The following is a 27,947-nucleotide window of genomic DNA, read 5'->3' as shown; positions in this document are numbered from 1 at the left end:
CATTAAAACATTGTTGCACTAGTTGTTATGGTTTTTTTTTCATAAACAAATTCAGATACAAATCAGAGGTAAATAATAACTGTGGATAAATAAATTGTGAGTGGAAAAAACAGGTAAACAACCTTGCAAAAGGTGAAGCAGAAATCAAATACGCGAAACTGTCGGTTTAAGCGACACAGAAATTAATGAATTTTAAATTACTTGCCTGAAAAAAAATAAAAATAAATGAGGGTATAAAAACATTAACACAGGTTAATGCCAATGCAAAAGCAAAACAAGGAAAGATAAATAAACAAGTGACAACAACAACTCAGTGGAGCATTTAGAAAGTGAAAACTGCTTTGAAATGCGAAAAGATAAACAAAAGGAAAAAGAAACGTAAACATCAAAAATTTTCAGTTGCAAATTGTTTTGTCTTATCCACACGATAAGTTTCTTGCCGCTAACAACAACATTAATTTGTCAACTATTCACCAACTTAACCAAGAATCCATATATCCAGGGCAGCCTATGCACTGCTGCCTGCAGCTAGCCACTACTACCTTCAACAATGTTTATCTCGTATATGAATTGTGAATGCGATAGCGAAAGCAGCCACAGCGATACAATGTCCGTGGAGCAATTGCTGCTAGCCGTGCGGGAGGAAACCGAATCGGAAGACGACGACGACGACGACGACGACGATGACGACAGCAATGAGGATGGCGGAAATGATGCGAATGGCAGCTGTAGGGAGGCAGATGGTGGCAGTGAAACTGAATCGAGCCACACAGTCGATTCGACAACCAGCGGTGCGCCACTGCTTCGCCGCTTCCGACGCTCGTCCATTGGTATGCAGCGCAAGGCGGCATTTCGTCAAAGGAAATTGGATTCGTTGGGCACTTGGCGGAAGCGGTAAGTGAAATTAATACCAAAAGGAAGGAAGTACATACATCTGTAAATGCATATGTATGAACATGCATACATATGTACATATGTTTGTTAATGTGCACGAATGAATATATCGACATTAATGATTGAATGTATTATTTATTTATGCGATAATTTGATATAACTGCAGGATTATGCACAGCAGTTGCTATTTCTTTATATAGTATACATATGTAATACACATGCGCCTACTTACAAGTCGATATCCGCATTACTTACAAAAGCTCACACCACTTTTTTCTTAGAAATTTTCCTTTTCAGTAATCCATCCATGACAAAGTTATAAACGATGTGTGCATATGTATGTAACTGTATTTACACAATAGCATTTCTAAGGCCTTTGAAATTGAGAACTAGACGGTGAGTATTAGTTCTTTGTGATACCACTACTTCGCTTCGTGCCGAGGACAAAGTTTCGCAGGCAGCAGATGTTAGAGAGAGAGCTCATTTGGACCAATTAGAAAGTAAGGACTTAGGTGCCTAAGCCGCAATCCAACAAAAGCTAGACTGTCTAAGAGGAAGTGTTGGACAGATTCCAATCCAAAAAAAGCTTAACAGTCTAAATGTGTTTTTACAGCGGGGGGTTAACTCAAATTCGGCAGTTAGCTTTCAGTTTTTGTACTGAAAAACGGTAGTTACCTGGAAAATATTCCACCCCGTTGTCCCCTTGCAGCTGCGAAAAAGGGGGTCAGGTTTGGTCAGGTCAATCTCACTGCGTGAACCCCATTCGGGCAGTGAGCTGTCAGTACGCCCACCAGTGGTGAAATAAGAGAAGTCCGCAAGTAGTCACTCCCCCACCCTCTCTTTTCTTAGTGATACTGGTTCGGGGGTGCCACTGTTAGCCAGTTCATCAGCCACACACTTTCCTGCGATATCACTATGGCCCGGCACTTCAACAAGTTTGACAAGATAATATTCCGACCGAAGAGGATTTGGGATTTGCCTCACAAGCTTCGAGCGTACTAGAAGGGAGCTGAAGGTCTCTTTGCCGCCCGGCTTTTTGAGTATATGTTTACCTCTCTTTCCCCAATCGCACACTATAGCAGCAAATCCACTGCTTCTTTAATAGCAGCAACCTCCGCCTGAAAAACACGGCAGTGATCTGGGAGCCTAAAATTACGACCCATCCATGTAGAAGTTTAACGGTACCTCCTCCCAACCGCTGCCCCCTTGGTGGGATGCGCGTGGAGAAAGATTTAGCTGACCATTTAGTCACCACATTTAAGAACTCTTGAGTTAAGTCTTATAGGGCATCCCAAATGTTGAATTAGTAAAAACTATAGACGCCTGGGATCATTCCTTCTAGCTTGGCGATAAAATTTTACGGTTAAAGAAGAACAAACTCTTCTCGAATGCCACGCCCGCATTCTACGCTTTCCATTTTTTGCCATTTGTTTTAACTGGTGATGCTTATCAACAATTAATTGATAAAAAAAAGTAAATAAATAGTATGTCAATTGACAAACTGCCATTTGGTTAAAAACACTAGTTGCTCAAATCACAGGCGAACTATTTGAGCTAGAAAACAAATACAGTAACCTAGATTAAAAGTACATACATATAAGCTGTCACTGCAGGATACGTATAAGTTACCTGCGCGAGTGTACATTTTTACTTATGCCTTTTAACGAACGCACACGTAACACAATTTTCTCATTGCATTTTTCCACTCTCAAACTGGCATAAATGAACACAGGATTGATGCTGCTTTGAAATTCTTAACACAAAAAAACGATGCGATAAAGCAACACTAACAGGATGCAGCAGTATATTATAGAAAAACGCACGAAAAAAGGTAGAAACTCGGTGAAAAAATGAAAACAGCGGTGCGATGCTTTGAAGCCATCAATTGCGCTCAACATGAATGGAAAAGCTGTCAAATGTATGGAAATGCTGTGAAGAAACAACTTTCAACATGTTAGATACAGATACAGACGCACAAGCACCGATTCTTAACCAAATCCAGCAAAAACTTTGCGTCTTTGGTAAGCGCTTACTTTTTGTATCGATGGAGTAACGCATTACAATTCACCGCCAGACAAAATTTTTCACTTTCTCGTTAAACATTTTTACATTCTCTCGCTTAACTCCAATGACATGGCCAGGTTGAAGTAATGTGTTTTGTAAACTAGAAGGTAAGTGGTAAAATTCGATTGGGAAGCGCTTATCGACATTCAACACATACCTTCTAGTTAGTTTAACCTGGGCATGTCATTGGAGGTAAGCGAGAGAATGCAAAAAATGTGAGTAAAAGGGAAAGTGAAAAGTTTTGTCTTGAGGGGAATTGTAATGCGTTACTCCATCGATACAAATAGTAAGCGCTTACCAAAAACAGAAAAGTTTTTGCTGGGAACTGTGACGTACAAAACACACTTAACGCAAATAAATAAGCGCAATTGCAGTCAAACTATGTTATTGCTTTAGCATTGGTGATATTTGAGCAAAAAAATATATCCAACATGCAGAAAGCCAACTCTTTTCCAATTTTGTTTTTGCAACCTTGCGACATTTCTGATTCTCAAGTGGAAACATTTTTCTCCCAGATTTTTTCAAAGTTTTGATTAAAAGTTGAATAAAGTGTGAATCCAAATTGATATCCAAGCTTTTTTTTTGCACAAACACTTCCCTGTAGGGAAACGGCGAACTAGTGAATTAAATTTCTAGTAACTAGATCAACACCAGTTCAAAATCAGCGAAATGCGGTACTTTTGAAAAACTCTTTTATTTCACTTTTTCATTAGAAATCTATATCTATGGTGACGAATTTAGAACTGGTTCAGAACTATAGAATAAGGGATGCAGCGCGGGGCTTGTTTACTTTACATATAAATGTGTTTGGCGGCTTTTGCGTTAAAATACGCTTTCATTCTGCACTTCGCAGATGCTTTTTTATTTATACAAAATAAAAATTTGTGTTAACAATTTAACATTTCGGGACCATCTGCAAGCACCTCCGCCAATTCAGCTACAGGCGAAAGCATGTAAACGTACAATTCTTACGATCATTCAAAGAAATTGAAAACACACTTCTCTGAAAATAATTTAAAATTGAACAAACGGAAAACCCAATAAGATTGAAAAAATCATAATACTTTTTTCGTTTGTCGATTTTAGAACAGCGCGGGGCAATTGACACTTGCTAGGGCATCGCAATGTTAAATTCGCCAGTTGCTAGCATGCAAAAGCGAATTAACGCGCACTAATCATGGTTCTAAATTCTCTAATACAGAACCAGTTCGGCACTAGTGCGTTTCCCGACACCGACAGGGTTATTGCAGGATGACATTAACAATACGCAGTGTTGATTTCGCTCACAGTAACTGGCAGTAACATCAACAAAAACAACACAAATCGTAGCAATACCAGTATCAATGCAAAACTGAAGATAATCACAAGGCTACATACAGGTTGCACTGTCAACGCTGTATTTCTTGCACTTTGTATTCCATACATATGTACATATGTATGTCTGTACATTCATTCTGACACTACAACGTCCATATGTACACGCAGGTACGTTTGTCTGTCAACGAGTAGTCAGCTAAAAGGCACCTGATGATAATGGCTGACGGCTTATCCGCTTGTCCAATGGTTGTCCAACTGTCCATCCAGCTGCCCCATTTGCGTATTCTCCCATAAATTGGCACATGTTTTACCATGCGTTCAGCGATGGTGCCATCGTTGCGCTTTCTGTTTGTTATTTCCTTTGTGTCGGTCATAATATTCGCTTTGCGGTCATAAACGACAAACTGTCATCCCCTAGGCGGCGCTGATGTAGTATTCGTTATTGTCCTCAGAGAATAAATAAGTAAAAAAAAAGGAAGCACAAAAAGCGCCTTATTCCTCTTTTTACATAAATACATATTTACATGCAAACATACATCTATTATACATACGTACATACTATATAAAAAGACCGTATGTGTCGATTGCTATGTCGTTTATAGACTCAAAAACTACTGAACCAATTTGAGTTTGAATCGATAAGATATGTTTACACTGGTGTCTACTGTGCTAGGTGGCGCTGGAGTTGATTACAAGTATTTACTTATTGTATTTTAAACTTGATTTTTGGTCGTAGATTACGGATCTGTAAACTGTTTTTCCAAGTCAGGTCATTTTCCCAAAATATTTTCATTTTAATTTTGCATTGTAATCGAAAACAAAATCAAAAGTTAACATGGGAAAAAATTTAAATTTAAAATTTTTTTATTTAACATCGATTTTCTTTGTTACTAGCTTGATTTTTTTTTGTGGAACAAGCTTTAATACAATTGAAAAAAATTTATTTATTTTTTTAATTTGTCCCCCATTAAATTTTGACTTGATTTAGAAAAACAGCATACAGGCTCGTTATCTACGGCTCAAAATTAAGCTTAAGTGTTTCGGGGGTTTTTATGTCATTTCATAACTTGAGATTTTCAATACAGTGTTATCGATATCATAGTCTATAAATTTACGTTGCTCGTTGTATTTAGCCTTAAATATTGCTGTAATCTACAACACAAACGGCAATAAAGCAAAATTTGCTTTATTTCACTTTTAAATGGGAAATAATACCAAAATCTGAGTTTTGCTTTATTGCCAACAAAGGTTGGAAATACTAAAAATGTGACATAATTCATATGAAGAAAGTAATATTCACAAAATATTTTTACTTATGAAAAGTCTAACAAAATATAGGAAAAAAATCGTCTTTAACAACTGCTCAGAAAATTGGACATAGCGCGAGCGCGAACGTGGACCGCTGCGAAGCTGGGCACTTTCAAAATTGTATACATACAAATCCGTCCATTTAAACTTGTTCATGTACTACTTTTTGTCAAATGTAACTGGGTGACTACCTACATATGTGCAAAATTTTGCTTTATTACTCAAAATGTTAAGTTTAAAAGTTGGTCTTATTGCTCAACGAGAAATGAAATAAAGCAAATTTGTGTTATTACCGTTTGTGTTATTTCACTCCCCGCATACTAATCTATGGCCGTTGCGTACATTTGAAGTTACGGCGCGCGCAATTCAAAAATTCACTGACTTTTTTTACTCATTTTTCGTGTGGAGGCGGTAGAAAAAAAAAGTTATTACATTTCTGGGGAAAAAACGTGGATATTATAAATTGAGAAAACAGTTTCAACACGCATTTTCTTAAATTCCATTTATTTCACGGCATTCTTAGACCACTTTTAATACTTAACTGTCAAAATGTAGGCGCTTTAAAATGAATATATTTATTACATCAACACGAATTATTTTGAATATCAACGACGTAAAACAATATATGTACTTAGATATCTATATATGTATGTAAACCTGAACAATTGGTATAATTGGAAAATCAAATAAAGGTCAGACTTTCTTTATTATTGAAGCTTGAATCGCATTCATTAAATATGTATGCGAATATGTATGTATCTGTTGCTGTAGGTGGTGAACTTTTTTTTTTTTTTTGCATTTCCTCAAAACATGCAAGGTCAAATGTGTGCGCAAGTTGATTATTTATTTGTGGCAGCTGTCTTTGTGGTTGGAATGCAAGAGTATATCGAACTGTTTGAATATTTTCCCCCTTTATAACATACCACATATGTACATAAATAGATAGTTTTTTTTATTATAATTTTTCACTTTTTCATTGCAGACGATCAGCGTCAGCGAGTAATGCAAGGCGACCCATACGAATTGTGCCCGACTGGACTGAGAATGCGGTGCAGGGTGAACACTTTTGGAAGCCCACATCGGTTTCAGGCGATTTATGTTGCTTGAATGAGGAGTGCATAGTAAGTTTTAACAAAAAAAATTATTTTGTTAATAATTAAGCATATGGCGACTTTAACTTAAGTTTCAGTTGCGCTGACACACATTTTTTTTTAGTTAATTACTAGTATTTTCAGTAAAGTGTGGCAGCTAATTACTCTTAAACTATGACTATACATACATATATATATAAGTAACATTATTCGGCTCTGCCAACGAACGGAATTAATCAGACTAAAAGCTTCAAATTTAATTAAATGCAGCTCATTTAAAATGCGAATGAATGCTCGCGCTTATGCAGCACAATAAGGCGGCGCAAAGCAATTTAAATCAATTACAAAAATGGTTTCATGTAATTTCTGTTATTGCGTGTTTAACACACATTAAATATTGGTGCACTCATACGCATGCCAGCACGCGTGAACGCACGCCTACACACGATCGTACACGCGCATGCCAACTTATACGCAAGAGCGCACGTATCCCTGCAAGGAAGTTCTTTAGTACTTAGTTTTATAGCTAATAATTTGTGAGTATATTCACAAAAATCATTATTCTCGAATTTCTAATCGTAATTTCGCCGAATCGCTCTAACCGTATAATTTTCGACACTATCAGGCATGTTCTGAAATTCGAAACTTTGAAATCGAGTCGATTTGCCAAATATTTTTTTATTATATCTGATGAAAGGAGTGAATATTCTCACTGAAAACTGTAAAAGAAGCAGCAGCGATATGAAAACAATCATTTTAATGCGAGACTTGTAATTTTTTAGGTTAAAAACCATCGAAGAAATTATCGAAATCGAGTCGATTTCAAATTTTCGAATTTCAGAACATGCCTGTATGTTTTAATATTTTCTGAACTTATTCATAAAAAGCATAGATAAACAACCAAGAAGCAGCTTTCCGATTTTCTCTTTCTTTCGTTAGGAAAATCGAATTCATTAGAGCAGCTTTTAAAGCATTTATTCTAAAGCTTAGAATATTTGACTGAATAACCGGTTTAAGTGCACCAATCCACCATTGATGGCAGCCACTTAAAATAAGAAAACATCAGAATTTTTTAATTTCATTTTTCAAGTCATTTATCATTTCACCGTGCGACAATAAAATTTATCCAGGAAAAATTCATATGCACGTGAAAATGTAGATTATATATAGTTAGTATTGCTAAAAGGCCAAAATAAAAAAAAAATAGGTTTAAATATAAAAACGTAAAAAAAACCTAATTTCACTTTCTTCCAATGAAATAAAGTATACGCAACGGATACCTCTTGTTACGTTTCCCCCTAATGACTACAATAAGTAATCCCACTAATATTATAAATGCGAAAGTTTGTGAGTGAGTATGTTGTTTTCTCATTCTTTGGATAAAATTTAGCTTAGAGAGCGCTTATGGCTTAGAATAACAGCATATAGCATATTTTCGAAAGAGGGTTGCCACCTCATCAAATTCTTAAATTCAATTTTAAATTATAAGTTTTAACTAAATAAGTTAAATGAAGTATTACAACGTGCGTGGAAAACAAATGATGTTTAAGGAAGCTTTATTCTGAAAATATTTTGAAGAATGTTGCATACATTTATGGGACATTATTGTGCTATAATTGTCTTGGCGAAAAGTAAAGAACATTTTTGTTTAATAGTTGGATATTCTCCTCTTTCGTTTGATATCCATATTAATATCGTTGAGAAAATATAAAGAAAATAATGTAAGAAATTAAATTGATGAGAAAATTAAAAAAAAAATTAAGTAGCTTTAAAAAACTGAAACTGAAACTTTTATAAACTGAAAAATTTACGAAAACGTCACTTTATAAAGCTCTTTAAACCTAATTTATTTTTTTATGAATAAGGCCATAAGTATGCAGCATTCTTACATAAAATTTATAGTTTCACCTCCATGTGCAATTTTTCCTGAAAACCAAAAAAAAAAAGTTGATTTTAGTCGCACGATGTTAGCAGTCAAGGATTTCTACTTATACTTTCTAATTAATTTTTTTTTTTTTACATTTTGAATTTAATTTGCCTATGCAACAACAGAAAAGTGGTCAACGCATGAAATGCTCGGCCTGCCAATTAATTGCACATCAGAATTGCATTCCAATCGTCAATGAAAAGACTCAATTAGCTTGTAAGCCAACATATCGAGACGTAGGCGTTCGACAATACAGGGAACAATCGACAACGCATCATCACTGGGTGCATCGCAAAATGGAAAAGGGCAAATGTAAACAGTGCGGAAAGGTGAGTAAATCGAATGTTGTTCAAAATATATCGCTACTAAAAGGTGAAAGGGTGCCAAGTCAATTTTTTCTTTGCAAAATTTAGTTTTTGACACAGGTAATACGAAATAACATCGACTGGACTTGGCACCTTTTCACCTCTGGGTGACGATATCATAGCAAGTGTATATGTATGTACATAATTAATTATTGAAAGCTTTTAAGTAAGCGATTATATTGAATTGGCAAACTAAATTTGTGAAAATCGCCACTTAAACCGCAAAATCACTCCTGCAGTGCATGCCAATGAACGCTTTCAAACCTCTAGCCAAATTTAATTCATTTCCAATTATTTATATAATTATTCAAGCTCATAAGCTGCCCATCCTACCATGCCATTATCTCTTCATATTTCGAGCTCGTCTTATCCTTTAACCAGATTTCATGGAATTTATTAATAAACATCTCCATTAGCAACATCGATTGCACACTGCCAGCATACTAAATTATAATTTAAGTGTAGAGCAGGTAGCGATGTCTGTGGCAGCAACCAACCACCACATTGAATAGTAAATGTTGCATGCAACAAGAATTACCAAGAAATTTTCACGTTTTCTGGAATATTGAAAATATTGGCACGTCTGAGGTGTCCGAGCATTCTATTGTCGTCGATTATCGGTAACAGAAAGTAGCATCAGCAAAAACAAGAAATGAAACTTACAAAATAATTGGAAATGGAGAAACCGACAGCAAATAGCGGTTTGCAGAAGAGTGAGAAAAAATACATATACATATACATACATATGTATGTAAAAATGTATAGATATATACTCAGTCGAAAAAAGAAGGGTTAAAAAGTACTTGCAGAAGGCCTTCGCTGAATTGTAGAGGGCCTTACCATCTCCATGATTTCCTTAATTATTATTTTTTTTTTATGAAACGGGCATTGCCTTTCTGCTTTCGGGAGAACAGATCATATAAGGACTTATTTTTATGCGTAAGTTCTTTCCTTTGAATACGATGTTCATTAGGGTGGAGTGATATTACGCTTCTTTTAGAAATCGCTTTTTCCTACCTGTAAAAAGTTGCCTTTCTGACCCAGAAATAGGGGTGCAAAATGTTGTTGGCTTCATCGTATGCCCTTATTTCTGGACTAGAAAGTCAACTTTCTCCATATTTCAACAAAAAAAATCCGTAATTTCACTCCACCACAATACACATACCTATAATTCTGGCTGGTTTGGGACTCTCCTACACTCGAAAGCTACACTGGCTGTGGAACCTTTGGATTTGAACGACTGTCAGAGTAGATGGTAATAAAATGCTTCGTAAAGGCTTAGGAGTTTAGGAGATATAGAGCTGCTTCTTTACTGCCTTCCCAAAAAATTTCCCAGGAAAGTAATTTTAGGAACAGTTTTACACAATTTGCAAAAACTCGTCGAATTCGTCAGATTCACCGTTACAACTGTCATATTTAGTATGTAACACTTCTCCTTAGCATGTATATGTATGAACACTTAGATTTCTAGCTGCCGAAACTTCCATGTAAGCTCATCGAAAGCAGATTTTATATTTATAGATTGATCTTTCTTGCCTTCTATACGCCAGAGGTATAAGCGCGTCACATTCCAAACACTCAAAAATATTTACAAACTTTCACTTACATACATATGTTATATAGTATGTTATGCATGTTTTAAGATGCTAAGATACAACATATTTTATTTTTCTTACTTGTGAGCAGAATCGCGAGAAAAAGTTTCTAACTACTCCCTTCGCTTAAGATCTTACTTTCAAAGGGAATTTTTTGTCATAAACGTATATTTAAGGACCGACCCGGTCTAATGCAAATATCTACATATATCCCTTATGAGTTGTAGCTGAAGTAATGCAATGGCTATAATTGAAGCTATGAAGCACAAATTTAAGCACTTTCACACTCACTTAAAAATTTTAAGCGAGTATAGATTTTTTGTTGTAGAAATTCTATGGTTCGTATGCAATTTCATTTGACTTTGCACATTTGTATGTACATAGTTTTCATTTTTACGGCAAGTCATGCAATTATAACTTCATTAACCTGTTTCTTGAGAGATGGAGCTTTTAAGGTGAAACAAGCAAAAGTGAATTCAAAATAAGAAGTGGTGTCATGGAGTCAGATCATTTTATGTATATTTAAGATTTTATTATTTTACAGAGTATAGTTTCGTATTACACCGTTTAGAAGTATGCACGCAGTTATACTTAAGTCTTTATAGCTTAGTATCGTCCCTTGCTGTTGGGGATAAGGCACTGCGACCTCAAGATTTATTGTGCCTTACATTAAGTTTGTATAAAAAAAAGCTTTTTTTAATGGTTAAATACTAACAAACTTTTCATGCTAGAAGTATATAAATATTTTTCAATTCAGATCAGTGTTGCCCAGAAAGAGATTTGACCCTGTACCCGTACATATAAAAGATATATATAGAAAGCTAACCCAGCCCAATTGAGACTTAGATAGAAAACCTTAAGAAAAGTATTATTCTCTTGATAATACTGTATGTACACTCACTATTTATTACATTGTCAGAGACTGATCTATAAAGTCTTAGAGGCCATGCCGAAACTAATTGTCTTTACATTTTCTTAATATTTACTTTATTTTGTACAGGCTGTTCAAGGTAAACTTTTTGGCTCGAAGGAAATAGTTGCATTATCCTGCGCTTGGTGTCACGAAGTCTATCACAATAAGGAATCTTGCTTTAATCAAGCGAAAATTGGCGAAGAGTGTTCGTTGGGTAAGTAAAGTGCAAAGAGTAAACAATTTAAAATATAATGAAATTGTAGGTAGGTTTGTAGTATATACATACTTATCCAAATTTATTTCAACTAAAAACAGCAAGTTTCATAGATTTTTCAAGAGAAAATTGATAACTCTTAAAAAGTCTCAATAAAGAGCAAAAAAATACATTTTTACAAGAGGAATACACCTTCATGCCCAAATATTTGTAATTCTCATACAATAAATTCTTGTAATCAATCAAAAATTTCGCAAAAGCTGAGTTAAACATATTTTAAACGACGTACATATGTAAATGTCGCCTTAATTGTATCCCTATATATATTTTAATCGTTAATGGTGGCTATTACACAGTGCCGTAAGGAAGAATGAAGTAGAAATACCTGCGAAGCGATGTCAATTTTCTTGTAGGTCCAGTCGAGTTAAAAAAGTAGCGAAATATAAAATTTGCGCAACACCCCCAAAAGTTTTCACTTTTTACACAATTTTCAAATGTTGGAGTTGGTTTTTAAGCACTATTTTACAAAGTAACCATCCTAGTCCACAATTCGTTGAGACAGTACGTTTAATTACTATAGAAAAAACGGGCTGAAACTAACTTTTCATGAAAAATGATTTCACGATATGTATGTTTAATACAAGAAGAAACTGATGACGTTTAACAAGAAAAAAATCGACTCGAAAAATCTTTCCGTTTAAGTATATCTCCGTTGTAAATATGAAATGAATCGGGCCGTAAATACGAGGTTTCTAAATATTTTGACACCTGTGCCACCTTTTATATTGCATTGTCATCGGCTTCTGAACTATGTTTGAAATATGAAGTCCCTAGCTCATCGAGAAGTAGGTTAAAACTTTATTGCAAAATTTGATTATAAACAGGTGAAACTTAATAAAAAGCTAATAAAAAAGTTGTGTGTAAGGCCAAGAATTGTATTTTTCCAAAAAAAGTACTTTACAGCGCCCTGCGACGGGCCGTGGTCAACTACACAAACGCAAAACCGGGTTAGCGCTGTAGGGCATTTTTTAAGTCTAATATCTCGAAAATAAAAAAATAAAAGCTTTGTGGAAATTGTTACGCTTTTAGGAAGAAAACCATAATTTGCAATTGCAATCATTTATTCTGATATAAAAAGTATCGGTTTTGTTGAAAATAGCATATTTATTTTTAAATATTGAAAATCATGGTAAAATCAAAATGTTAAAAACCAAATTCGCCAATTAAAAGAGCATCAGAAAATGCCCCCTAGCGTGGGCCGAAAATCTGCTTTTTTAGAATTCCGATTGGTAATAGCAAAAATATTGTTCATTATGCTCTAAAAACAGTGTGTGAGAGATGACAATTTTTGGCCAATATCTTAGGCTCGTTCAAGTCCATCAAAATTAAAGTGGTAAAATTTTTTTTCTTAGCTTACTTCGATTATCTACAAAAAATGTCCATACACCAAATTATGTAGGACTAATACATTCGAAGATACTTGCAATTTTAGTAAAAAAAAAACTGTATTAATTAATGTATTTATTAATTTTTATTTTTTGAGCACATTGAACTTAGATATTGACCAAAAATTGTCATCTTTCACACAGATTGCTTTTAGCACATAATGAACCATATTTTTGCTATTACCAATCGAAGTTCAAAAAAAGCGGATTTTCGGCCCACGGTAATAAACATACAAGTTCGATTTTTTTTATTACATGCACATATGATAATGAGCGGTGAGAAGCAAAATTCAAAAAATTTTCAAAATTTCAAAGAAACTAAGCTAAAAACTTTGTTCGGACCAGATAATAATTTTACCAGTTTTCAGCTTGATTCGAGATATTCGCAATTTTACCATGGACATTTTACGTAAAATACTTCATACATATGTATGTATGTATGTATTTATGTAAGTGATAAGCACACTCGTATCTTATTTTAGCATGAAGTCACAAAATGCAAAGTACAAACCAATTTGTGATAAGTAGGGTTCGGAATCTCATGCAAATGCATGTTTTTACTGGGCATCTTCAAATGGAAATGGTTAAGTTATCTTTACGAATCATGAAATTTCCTTTAAAATGGCATTCAATTGTTAGTGCAAATTTTTGCATATTTCGCAGTAAATGCATGATTTTGCATTTTTATTGTATTATTATTTATACAACTATTTAAATTTTGTGCGAAATCTCTTGACAAAAAAAAAATACCTTCAATTTTTTTTCAAATATTCATCTGCATATCTTCTTGGATAGTCAAGCGGCCATTAAGGCACCCTCTTCTACCTCTGTTCGATTTCAATTAGTGGAGGACTGTAGGAGAGAGCTGGTGTATATCTCTATCTAATACAAAATTACCCTAATATGGGTCCCGAGACATAGGTATATTTACTGAAACGAGGCAGCGAACGAACTAGCAAGGTGCGGCACCGCACTGAATGTGTCCCACGCAAAAATTACTGAAGTTTATCATTTGAAGACCAAGCAGACGTGGAACCGTACAGGATTACCCGGCAGTTCTGGGTGTCTTACGACCCACTTAAAACCAAAGCTCTCTTAGGTATTAGCAAAGAAGATACCACCCACAAACTTATTGCAGTGTGCACGGGGTACTGACCCTTTGGGGTACATATCGAAAGGATGGGATTGCCCTTCAACAGGTTCTGTCGCAGTTGCGATGGCCCTGGCTCAAAAGAGAGAGTCGAACACTTCTGTGCGAGTGTCCAGCCCTCAAAAGTTCGAAAAAAACCCTATCTCAAAAAACTTTTCAGGAACGCCGTATTTCAGAATTTTATTGAAAAACACTCTATCCCAGAATTTGGTTGAAGAACGCCCTATTTCAGAATTCGTTCCAAAAACACCCCTACTCAGCTGCCGATGCATAAACGCCCTATGTCAGCACATTTTCAATACATTTTAAAGGAAGATAGGCCATTTTTGAACAGAATTCTAAGATAAAGTGTTTTTCAACCAAATTCTGAGATAGAGCGTTTTTCAATAAAAATCTGAAATAGGGCGTTCTTGAAAAGTGTTTTGAGATAGGGCGTTTTCGAACTGACTGCCGAGATAGGTCGATCCTCCACTCAGCAGTCGATATTGTATGCGCATATTTTCGATTTTTTAGTGCACGAGATTCCGAGCCCTAGTGATAAGATAACGAAAAATGTTCGTCTTTCAGAAAATTATATACCTATACACTTTCTCAAACGCTTTCATATACATATACAAATGTTAATCATCCCCGCAAACATAAATAACGGGTGATTTTTTTGAGGTTAGGATTTTCATGCATTAGTATTTGACAGATCACGTGGGATTTCAGACATGGTGTCAAAGAGAAAGATGCTCAGTATGCTTTGAAATTTCATCATGAATAGACTTACTAACGAGCAACGCTTGCAAATCATTGAATNTTGGACCGTATTTTTTCAAAGATGCTGTTGGACGCAACGTTACGGTGAATGGCGATCGCTATCGTTCGATGCTAACAAACTTTTTGTTGCCAAAAATGGAAGAACTGAACTTGGTTGACATGTGGTTTCAACAAGATGGCGCTACATGCCACACAGCTCGCGATTCTATGGCCATTTTGAGGGAAAACTTCGGAGAACAATTCATCTCAAGAAATGGACCGGTAAGTTGGCCACCAAGATCATGCGATTTGACGCCTTTAGACTATTTTTTGTGGGGCTACGTCAAGTCTAAAGTCTACAGAAATAAGCCAGCAACTATTCCAGCTTTGGAAGACAACATTTCCGAAGAAATTCGGGCTATTCCGGCCGAAATGCTCGAAAAAGTTGCCCAAAATTGGACTTTCCGAATGGACCACCTAAGACGCAGCCGCGGTCAACATTTAAATGAAATTATCTTCAAAAAGTAAATGTCATGGACCAATCTAACGTTTCAAATAAAGAACCGATGAGATTTTGCAAATTTTATGCGTTTTTTTTAAAAAAAAAGTTATCAAGCTCTTAAAAAATCACCCGTTAGTTGGACCGATATAAGGCTAAACGAAGGTAAATATTCCGAAATAGGACTCTCCAGTGACACATTTACGCAGGCAATTGCAAACTTCTTACTTCCCACTTCGTCGATTTCAATTTCATATCCTCTACCCACCAGCTGGTATATCAATGCATTTGCATAAATAGCTCCCCGCACAGCAATTAGACTAATGCGTTTGACAACCGTTCAATTTCAGCAATTAGACATTATATGCAGCTACGGATATACATCTAGTATATGTAAAAATATCTAAATGTATGTACAAGTACATATCAGTAATCTGAATCAAATGAATGAATGTTGCTCATACGCCCCGACAACCACTCGTTAAAAATTGGCTTACGCCATAGGAATCGATTGGAAAATTTTACGGTTTGTTTTCGTTAAAAGTGCAAGTAGTGAATGCTTGATGTAAGGAAACATACATATTCCACACACACACACACATCCACATTCGCTTGCAATGAATTTCGCAGGCGTGCTCATCACCGCACTTTATGTGATTGCATGCGTTTTGTGTTCACATCGTATCTGTAGCAAAGTGAGTGAGCGCATTTTCCTGAAAGCTTCTAGAGTTGCTGCCAATCGCAATGACTTCATTTTGTGGGGTAGGAAAGGATAAAGATTGCTTGCAAGGTGGGACGATGCCGTTAGTTATTTCCAAAATTACGAATTTGCGGTAGGACTAGGGTACAAAAGCAACAAAAAACTCTTGCCCAAGAATAATTTAGATATCACATGGCTCGATAAATTTTATTTTTACTAATATAAAGCATATAAAAATAAAATGTGAAATTCAAAATAATTATATACATTTTTTTAAAACATCACTTATTGCGATTGTTATTAAATTTTTAAGTTCAGTGACCACTTTTAAAAAGAAATTGGATAGTGGCATTTTTTTCAAACACTTTAATACTTTTTTCAGGCAACTATGCACCCATTATTGTGCCGCCTTCTTGGATTGTTAAACTGCCCACCAAGGGAAATTTCAAGTCCTCCATAAGAGTGAACAACAAAAGCAATGTCACAATAGGTACGAGTAAAAAGAAGGGCACGAGTAAGCGGCAAAAACAAAAGGAGGAGAAGAAAGAGCCACGCGCCTTCATCGTGAAGCCCATACCATCGCCCGATGTCATACCCGTGATAGTGTTCATCAATCCCAAATCGGGCGGCAATCAAGGTGTTAAGCTTTTGGGTAAATTCCAACATTTGCTCAATCCACGACAAGTTTTCGATTTGACGCAAGGTGGCCCTAAGATGGGGTAAGTACGCACGCATCTTTAGAAATGACTCGCAGACAAAATCTCTCTCCAACTAACTCCCATTATCCAATAGCTTGGAATTATTCCGCAAAGCGCCAAATTTACGCGTATTGGCGTGCGGTGGTGATGGCACCGTCGGTTGGGTACTTTCGGTGCTGGACATGATCAATCCNCAGCAACAATTGCAATCACTTAGCCACAAATTGCACACCTTCTTCAAGTGCTGCCACGATATGGCATTTTATGCACACACACACCTACAAACACATTTGTGTACATGTACAATGTAGATATGCAGAAATCTGAAATATTCCAAAGGATCTAGCAAAATGCCGCATTGCATGATGAACTCCTCCACTCCCACATTACTTTGTTGTTAATTTTCTTCTTTTTTTTGTGTTTGTTTCTCCTCCTAGCTATGGCGGCGGCACACACCCCTGGAACGACTCGTTCGGCCAATCTAAGCCAGCCATCGATGACGGCATGATTGAGGTCGTCGGCCTGACCACATACCAACTGCCCATGCTGCAGGCCGGCTTGCATGGCACCTGCATTTGCCAGTGTCGGTCGGCGCGCATCATCACCAAAAAGACTATACCCATGCAGGTGGATGGCGAGGCGTGTCGCGTGAAGCCGTCGATTATCGAAATGAGTTTGTTAAATAAGGCGGTTATGCTGGCCAAACGGAAGCACGGTCGTGGCGATGTACAGTAAGTGCAAGAAATAAACACACAACTTTATATTATTACGTTTATATCCATTAAAGAGTTTGTTGTAATTTTATTTTTAAGCTAAATATTGGAGTAAAAAAGATGCTGATTTATATAAGGCACCTTAAAACACATTAAAAAATTGGTAGCATTTGGACCATTATATTTTTTTTTAGACATGACCCGCATAATATTCAAATGGCCAAGTTAACAAGTTTTTGTTGTATGGAACTGTAAAAAATAATTAACATTACAAAATGGTTAAATAATTCTACAGAATGGTTTTCTTTTATATGACACCCTTGTTATCTTTCATTGCACTAAATTTTTTTAAAAATTTTTTGAAATAATCATATTTTTTAAATTTCAAAGTATTTAAAAAAAATCCTGACGTCAGAGAAAACCCTAAGTACGTAGTTTTATTATAATTTACCCATATTTCCGCGAATATATTCATTTTTTTGTGTGTAAAATTTACTGTTGCGCGGTGTTTCATATACATATACCATTTCTACAAAAAAATTATTTCTGTTTATATAAAATACGTGGAAAACTTTAAGCGCTTTCAGCGACCTCTAAATATTTTTTGATTTCACAATTTACAAAAAAAAACGGGTATATTTTTTTTAATATAGAACAATCTTAGGGGATGCGAGCATTAAATTTACGATTTTACTTATTTTGGACCTCCCTAATATTTACACATACATTGGAAACATTCCTTATGGAAATATCCTTATCTGGTGGACACTCCGAAGCAATTTTAATATATTTTCTGTTTCCTTTTCACTTTTAACAATAAGTGTGAGTAAAGCTTCGGCTTGTCCTAAAGGAATGTTCTCATATTTTCTGGTGGCATGTAATGTTTATAAGTTGTTGTCTCTGGAAGAGTATGCACACATATGTATGTATGCATATGTGTGTGTTTTCCGCCATTAGATGTCGAAATGTGCATCCTAATGCATGGCTTAAGGCAACCAACTGGCAAGACGGCCTTTGTTTGCCATCATAAAACATGCAATTGAAGCATTACTCAGCAAATTCAGCTTACAGACAAACTTATCATTGCAGTAATCTGATAGAAGTAGGTCAATAAGCGGCAACAAAATGTCAGTCTTACGATTCTGCCCAGGCAGCACTGCACTAAATTGAGACGCAACATTTGAGCAGTGGTTGTTTTAATTTTTCATACCATTAATTTCGAATCGAATTGTTATGGAAATAAGATATTTCAGTTAAAAGTACATTACTATATATATATATTTTTTAAAGTTATCATTTAAGTTTTAACGCACTCGCATTTTATAATTATCAAATTATTTCACTATGCCCTTTACATTGCTTTCAGGGTGAATCCTTTGGAGAAATTGCATTTGACGATTTTACGAATAACAATGCAGCAATACGAACAACACCACTACGATAAGGAGATGTTGCGCAAATTGGCCAACAAGCTGGGCAAAATGGAAATCGAGTCACAATGCGATTTGGAACAAGTGCGCAACATACTCAATGCCAAATTCGAGGAGTCGATCACATACCCGAAGGTGTCGCAGGATTGGTGCTTCATCGATTGTAAGTACACCCGATCTAGGGCTTACACTTGCGCTCGGAGCTTGAAACAATTTTTTTTAAATCCTATATTTTTGTGTTGGTGTTGGTTGATTTTTCCGACAGGGTGGTAAGATGATTTATTTTGGAACGAATTTCCGTCATCCCTTGTCAAGTTTGGTTTGCAGACAAACCGGTTTCGGCGTTGTGCCATCTTCAGTGTTATTTTTCGAAAAAATTTGTCTGCAAACCAAACTTGACAAGGGATGACGGAAATTCGTTCCAAAATAAATCATCCTATATTTTTGTGTGTAATTTATTTCCTTACCTTTCACTTGCAGCCTGCACCGCTGAACATTACTTCCGCATCGATCGCGCCCAAGAGCATTTGCACTACATTTGCGATATTGCCATCGATGAGTTGTACATTTTGGACCATGAGGCTGCCACCATGCCACAGACGCCCGACCAGGAGCGCTCCTTTTCCGCCTACTCGCAGCGGATTGGCGCGCAAAATGAGCGCCGCAGTATGGACCCACAAGGCCGTTCCGGCAGCACCGGTACGCAATTACCCTACATAAGTAAACGAATGTTTTGCAATTATTATTACCGCAAGAAGCGTTACGAGTTGTAAGGCGGCTTTTTATGTTTTTTTACATATTTATTTGGTTTTTTTTTGAAACACTTGTAAGGCGAATTTGCGTAAGTTTGTGCATACACAAATGAAGGGGACATTTAAAACGCGGGAAAAATTGTGGGGAAAAATTTGTTTGCATAAAAGTGGATAAACAGCAATTATTTTAATGCAATTTAAAATAGCAAATAGACACAAATAAATTAGATGAACCTTTTGTCTAAATTTAATTTCGATATCCAATCTAAACAGTTTTGTGTAATTTTTCACACTTTTTCTATGCGATAATTTATAATAATTCTTACCCTGCTAGATAATTAGTTTTGCTTCATGAATTACGCAGACCGCATTTTGAGTTACTTATGTATAGTGGTTATGTAGTATTTTAAAGATTCAATATACATATTTTACTTCTTTTTTTTACATATGGCCATGGCATAACATTTATTACTTTCAAATTTCTATCGCGACTTATTGTATTGAGAAAAATTGTTTGTAAGCTACAAATCAAGTCTCCTCCCGGATAAGCTCGTTCGTGCACTGCGAAAAATTTTCAAATCGGATAGCGCAGAGACGTGCCTAAAGAGCCCTAAAGTTATATAATTCATTAAATTTTACATAAAATAGGAAAAACAGTAAAAATAGCTTATTTGTTTCGTATCACTCAATGGATTTTTGCACGTTCATCTCAAATAAGTATAAGTGCGTAGCTTTCGGTCGGATCTTTCCATTATCGGACTTTCATAATTTTCCACACAGCATATTTTTATGACCAAATGAACCTATCGAGGGGGAGGGAGCCTTACTTTGTGGATCAAAGTTGAAAATTAACGCGCGCGCGCACCCTAATGTACGTGTATAATAATTGGAGAGCCTTTAACCAAAAAAGGGAAACATTAACCCACTGTCAAAAATTCTGATCGATCAAAACACTTTTATACTTTTCTTGAGGCCCTAAATTGTGTTGTTATTAGTAAAATACTACCCCCGCCTGCCTTCTCTTAATATTTTTCTTTTATATTATTTTTTTTTTTTTATATCATTACGCTTAATTACATTGCTATATATGTATGCTTTAAGTGTTGCTCTTGCTATGCTTGCTTGTTATTTACCTGTTTGCCACTTTTGTATCAAATACATATTGATTTCTAGCATAATTCTAAGCCTTTTTAAAAAACAAATAAAAATAAAAAAAAAGATTTCAGAATACAGCTTAGTCCTTGCCGCAAATATGTAAGTACCGATACGCATACAAACATACGACCAAGATGTCACTTTTCCACACATACATACATATGTAGATGCAATATTATAAGTATACATACTTCTAGTGCAACTTATATTGACAGCAAAGACTAAACCGTATTCCGATATCTCCGTGCCACCACCACCAACTAAAACCAAACTCTAAAATACCAAAATCACACAAACTGAAAACTCCCAACCAACCCAAAATGTATAACAAAGATACAAATCGCAAATGGTACGTTGAATGCACACTAAATGCATTTGAATGTTTTGTATATTTTTTCTAAACATTTACAAATTCAACTTGTATATTATTCGCAATATAATTGATTGTGTGTCTGGCGTCTGAATTAACAATGGTTTGTTTTTAATTTCCATGTCTCAAAACAAAAACTTTTAATAATGCTTAAATACGAAGAAGATGATTTGCAAATCGGAAAACCAGTGAAGGTTATGAAATGGAAGAGGTAAAAGGAATGCATAGATGCCTATTTATATTAAAAAAAAAAAAAAAAGTAACAACTCCATCATGCCACTCAAATCGCTTGGAACTATCTTCTAAACATTGTCTATGCTATTTCAAAGAATTTCGTGTCACAGCTTTAACTCACTGCCTTTCCGAGAAAAATTTTATGAAAACGTGTCAATTGGAACTGTCACACCTTTTCTACTCAAACCTAACCAAAACTACTTCCAATTTTCTTATCAGTGTATCGCTTGATATTGTTTCACTCACGTGCTGTAATTTTTTTATATTTTACTTAAAAAAAAAATCACAAGATATCGCGATTTTTCGAAACAGATATTGAAAAAATATGTAGTAGAAATACTATTTATGGATTTGAGAACAACTTTTAAAATAGGCAAAAATCATAAATATTTATAGTTTACTCATTAAAAAAAATTGCTTTAGAAAGCTATAAGGCCGCTTCACACGATTGCTGCATTTGTACAATTTTTCATTGTGGCAGTTCGTCGATTGGCGCAATACATACAAACTTAATAGGACATTTAATTAACAGACATAAAAAAAATTTTTGTCAAGTTTAGGACAAAGCCCAATATTTTTCCATCACACGATTAGGCTATCAACTTACATCGAATTTTGGGCAAAAGCCCAATCCTCTGACTCTGACAAAATACGTTTTCATTTGTATGAATTTTTTCAACCGCTTAAATTTTTTTTTGAAAAGCTACGCAAAATATTGCCGTTACTCTCATGCAAGTATGTTTACGCACCTACTTAGATATCTGGAAAAATTACTAACAGCTAATCAAACATTGTGGGAGCATTCAAAAGCAAAAGCCTTAAGGCCACAGGTCCATTCAACGCTATCGAAGTAGATTCGCGATGTCCAAGGAGGTAGACGGAGCAACGCACTTCGTAAATCAACTAAAATCAATCCTTATAGAGAAAAAATCATTAATTTAGTTGAATTGTGTTTTTTTCTTGTACCAATTTTGCAACTTAGTAGGTAATCAATAGCAATGTAAATTTTTCAGAGGAATGTCTTAGATCTTTTATAACTGTAGAGCAGAGGCGGTCACAGAGTTTTAAATTATAAATGGGGATAGGGTAAAGGCTTATACAACTAATCATCTACTGTATTATTAGAGTGAATATAATTTGGGGGTTAGCGATATTTCCTGGTGGCCCATTAAAATGTTAGAAATGTTAGCCTAAAACATTTAAGAGAGTTTTAAATACATATTTACCTACAAATTATCATTATAATTGCTTTTTTAATTATCTAAAGCTAGCTTCCCATAAATTCATACATCCATGACTATCTATATGTAGTAGAATAGAACAGCATTTGATTAAATAAAAAAATATGACCCATTAAAAAACGTTATTTTCTCCTCTCGATCTTCTCTTTTTATAAACATATATGTACGGATTGTACCTATATATGTACACATATATCATTCACTTGCATTTTCGCACATCTCGCTTACTCACTTGTGAATACAAAAAAAAAATCTATAATTTTTGATTTGATAACTTTAACGATTTGCATGCAGCAACAAAGATCGATTGTTTAGTTTCAACGAAGACGTCTTCGGTTATGGATTCAGGTATTTTTTTGTTTTTTTTAGCAAAACAAAAACGCTTTCCCAAAAAAAACTTATTTTTCATTAGTCTAAATACCAGAAAACGCATATCTGTAAATAGTTTGTATAAAATTGATGACTTTTATTTATTTATTTCTTTCTTTTTTTTCTTTGTTTTTTTTTTGCAAACGTATTTAACAACTCCTCCTTGCGCGCTCGACGCACTCAAACGCATAAAAAACTTGCACAACAACGCACAAACTGATTGACGCAAACTGCACTCGATTCAAAAAATAAACAACTACGTGTGACTACGAATGAAACCTAATTGAATATCATTTATTAAACATCTTTTAGCCCTATACTGGAACAAACTTCCGATGCCGTACTACTAGCGGCGCATCAAGGCGACCTAAATATGGTAGTTAGCGCACACTATATTCATAGATATATGTACCTATATTTTTACCACTTATACATACTACATACCTAACATACATACATACATACATATGTACGCATAAGCGACTCTCATGTGTGATAAAAATCGTATTTGTTGGTTTTTTTTTTTGTTTAATGTTAATTTGTTGTTTTCATTTCATTAACGCAACAAATTCGATCAGTGTAAATAAAATTGCGAATGAACAAACTCTATTTATTGCACGCACTCGTCTAAAAAGTATCATTTGCATCCGACTCACAGGCGATTATTGTCGAAACTACATTTTTAAGGCACCAACCCTGCAAACCAAAGTTCCCGAAATCTTAACGAAATCTTTAGGAGTATCTGATTTCTGTAACGATTTTTTTCCGAATCTTCAAAGAAAATTATATGAAGTGGTTGACACGAACTCGTAAAGAAATTTCTATACGAAAAATAAAGAAAATTCTGAAAAAAGTCTGCAAGAAATTCTTCACATAGCAGCATTATTTTCATTTCTTCACCGATTTTCTTCCGAAATTTCGTAAAAGAATGGAAGTGTGCGTAATTTATTTCATTTTAGAAAATTTGGAAAAAAATCGGATGGGATCTTTCCGAATTTGTTAAAATTTCTTTACGATTCAGAATACTCCGAAAAAATGGTTTGCAGGGAATATTTTAATTGTATTTTTAAAAAATTTACATTTACATATGTCTAACAGCAAGTATGCAATTAAATCTTTTGCAGTTACGTGCACTACATGAACAAGGATACTCACTACAATCAGTAAACAAAAACGGACAGACAGCACTGCATTTCGCCTGCAAATACGACCACAAAGACATTGTCAGATATATAATATCGTGCGCTTCACGGCGTCTAATCAACTTGGCAGACAAGGATAGGTAAGTGGCTGCACAGCTTATTTCTTCGCCGAAAGGATAGTTAAACGTAATTTTTATACATAATCACAGTCTGCCTCTACAATCATGAAAACATATCCTGTGAAACCATGATCAAAACCCTATACTTCACGGCGCCTAGTGGGGCATCCCAAAATAAGAGGTTGTTTTTTTTTTTTTGGTGTCTGGGACATTGCCCCCAAATGACTACTTTTGGAGAGGAAAAACTTGTTTAACATATAAATGAATTACCCGGAATGAATAAGTTATTTTTCTCAAAATTATTAATGATACCACACCATGATGCATCCAAAATTAAGAGAATCTCCTCCAAACAGCCATCTTTGTTTAAAAAAAATTATATACAGTGACGAACAAAAGTATTGGCACAATGAATTTTTCGCAATATATGCAAAGTTTTTTATTCTAATTTATTTTCGATCATTTTTTATAAAAATATAGTTCATATTACACCGAAAAACATAAAAATAAAACCTCAAAACTTTGTGCAAAACTCGCGAAAATTCATTAAATTTGCACACTTATTTGCAACTTTTTATTCAGATTTTTTAGAAAAATTCTAAGTATGCAGTTTTAAGTCCATTCAATTTTAGTACGACAAAATGCAAGTTTAAAGTTGCTAGAAAATCGCCCTGATTTTTGGTAATGTTGTTAGTGGAAGGTGTTGCTGATTTTCTCCATACAAAAAATAATTGTCGAATATACTTTGTATGGAAGAACTTGCGTGAAAAAAAAAAATTATCAAAAATCAACGCGAATTTCTAGCGACTTCAAACTTGTACTTTGTAATACTAGATTTGAAATGAAAATTGTATAATTGTAAAGGTATATTTGTAGTTATAATCTACCTACAGTGCCGAACAGAAGTATTGGTGAATTTTTCGCAATATATGCAAAGTTTCTTATTCAAATTTTTTTTCGATAATTTCTTATTATTTAGATTAGATTACTATTTAGACTTTGTTGTTCTTTAAATTTTTCTTAATAAACATAACCGTGGTACAAAGCTCAAAACCATATTAAAAAAAATATATATACATAGTTATGTTAAACAATTTACAATTAGTGTAAATTAATTTTAAATTAAAGATAATAATAATGGATTTGTGGTTACACAATTATTCACTACTGCCTAGTTATTAAAATATCTAGTTAAAAATTAACAAATAACAAAAAAATGCACGAAATTTTTAAATAACGCAACGGGTTTTAAAATTTTTCTAACACCCTAAAATTCTTAACATATTATTAAAACACTATTTTCGCATGATTTCGAAAATAACGTGCTTACAAAACTTTGCAAATATGTTGAAAATGTTTGGAATAAATTTATATAATTTTTATTATTTTTTCCGCATTCTTTGCCAGTATTTCAAATGAAAATAATCTGTCTTAGTCAATACTTCGAAAAGAATTTTTAATTCCGAGTAAAACTAGGTACCATTCATTAAAAACAATAAAAAAAAAATATGAAGTTATGGCTCCTTTTATAAAGATTGCAACTGGACGAACTATTGAAACCTCAGCGAAAGTGAAGCTAATCCAACTGATTGAAATTTTCGAAGTGATTTTGGAAAAATCTTTAGAAAAAATCATACCTTGTCGATTGACAATTGTCTATGTTCGTACAGTACAAATTTCCACCAATCATAGCTCAACTTTTTCAAGCTTCCTATTCTACCAGCCAACCGAAGTGTAAACATTAGTTGGCCCTGTCGGACGAGATTTTTAGGGACTGGCAGAGAAGACATGCGCCAGCAGTAATAATAATCTTGACATAGCCTCACTTTGTAGACCATAAAGCACTGCTCCAGACTAGCTTTCATTGTCGCCTTTCTACTCATTTAATTAATTCATTCAATTTATTTTACTAGTTCTTTATCTTTTCTAACCTAGTTTCTCTCATTTACCATCTCCCATTATAGGGGACAAACAGCTCTGCATGTTGCTGCCGAAAACAATCGTCGCGACCTTTGTGTGATGCTGGTGGCTGCGGGTGCCAATCTACAGGCAAGCGACCTTTGCGGCAATACACCCATGATGGTGGCCTTCAATAAGAATTTCACAGAGATTGCAACATATTTGGAAAGTAAGATGTTTTGTGCAACAATACACACAACAACAACTATTGCTAAAAGACGCAACAAAATACAACAGCAAAACCCGTAAATAAGCAGCTAAACGATTAGCCGTATCAGGCAGCTAGAAATTAAAACCCTCCCTCCCCACTTCCTGCCTCCTCCTTGACTAGAAGTCTAAAAAAACAATTGGTGAATGCCTTGTAATGCAGTACTTTGTGCAAAAAAGAACAGTCAAAAAAAGAGACCCAAAAAATGCCACTGGTTTTAATTTTAAGCTTTGCATTAAACTTAATTTATTTGTATGTAAATGTATGTAGGTGTAGGTATGTAACTCTCTTGGTTGTTGTTATTTTAAGTTGTGACTTTCATTTATTGTACTTGAGTTTTTAATTATCAAATTTGAGCGATTTATTTTTGAATAGTGTAGGCTAATTTATGAGTTTGGTTACTGCTCGTTTCCGACTTCCTTTCAATAGGGGTCTTCTCGAAGTCTCGGAAAAGACCTTGCAGGGTGTACGGATTGCATGTTAAAAACCGGTTTTCCTATGGGACAGCAGTGCAAACCGTGCAATCCGTGCAAGTGCTTTTCAAGACTTAAACGTGAATAACTGGAAAATGCTTTTTTATAGAACTTTAACTTTTAGTGAAATTATTTATATTATAATTTTTACGACATTAAATCAATTAATTTGAATTATTATAAATTGTTTATCCTACCAACGCATTCAAATTACGAAACTGCACTTAAAAAAACAAAACAAAAAAAAAACGAAAAATTGACGTGGCAACCACACATTCCATAAAATTAAGGCCAAGAGCGTTTTCTCTCAATGCAGAGACAGTCGCGAAATTGAAGCGGAACAAGTCTGAGATGGAAACGCCCCAACAAAAGATAAGCAAATAGAAATTAGTATAATTTAAATTTAGGAGACATATACCTATGATATTTAGTACATACATGCATAAATAAGTATTAAAGTAAAAAAAAAAAACTATTAACTCATACAATATGAAACTATGGATACTTCTAAATGACGGCTACGATGATGTCAGAACAAAAAGGTTTGACAATTTATAATATTACAGATGAATTTTAACTCTACTTGCAACGACTTAATAGAGAGTTCTCATCAAAACCCGCATAGCAGACAGTTCATGCAATCAAATTAATTTAATTATTATACTTAATTATCTCTAAAAATAAGCGATTTATACTCACTACAAACTAATGAATAAATATTTCCTTAAGCAGCAATCAGCAAGTAGTTTACAAATCACCATTGGGCTAGAATATATATATATATGTATTTAAACTTAATACCATTTTAAATAAGATTTAATGCTAAAAAAGAGTAAAAATTATAAACTTACTGCTAAAAAT

At 34.6% G+C, this 27,947-nt stretch overlaps 1 protein-coding gene across 1 annotated transcript; it reads left to right on the top strand.

Annotated features, from left to right (window-relative positions):
• Positions 1-27,947, top strand: rdgA (retinal degeneration A). The gene is made up of 14 exons (XM_017626167.1): positions 1-894; positions 6,566-6,704; positions 8,727-8,930; positions 11,562-11,688; positions 16,606-16,942; positions 17,016-17,162; positions 17,359-17,652; positions 19,001-19,227; positions 19,545-19,763; positions 21,504-21,552; positions 23,111-23,164; positions 23,498-23,561; positions 24,310-24,467; positions 26,411-27,947. The coding sequence occupies exons 1-14, from the start codon at positions 551-553 to the stop codon at positions 26,652-26,654; spliced, it is 2,607 nt and encodes an 868-aa protein (XP_017481656.1). The 5' UTR covers positions 1-550; the 3' UTR covers positions 26,655-27,947.

The sequence above is a fragment of the Rhagoletis zephyria genome, unplaced genomic scaffold, assembly GCF_001687245.7.
Source record: "Rhagoletis zephyria isolate East Lansing unplaced genomic scaffold, Rhagoletis_zephyria_1.1 Rzeph_scaffold_04473, whole genome shotgun sequence".
NCBI lineage: Eukaryota > Metazoa > Arthropoda > Insecta > Diptera > Tephritidae > Rhagoletis > Rhagoletis zephyria.
Note: the sequence above shows the minus strand (reverse complement) of the source record. Positions and strands in the feature narration are given on the sequence as shown.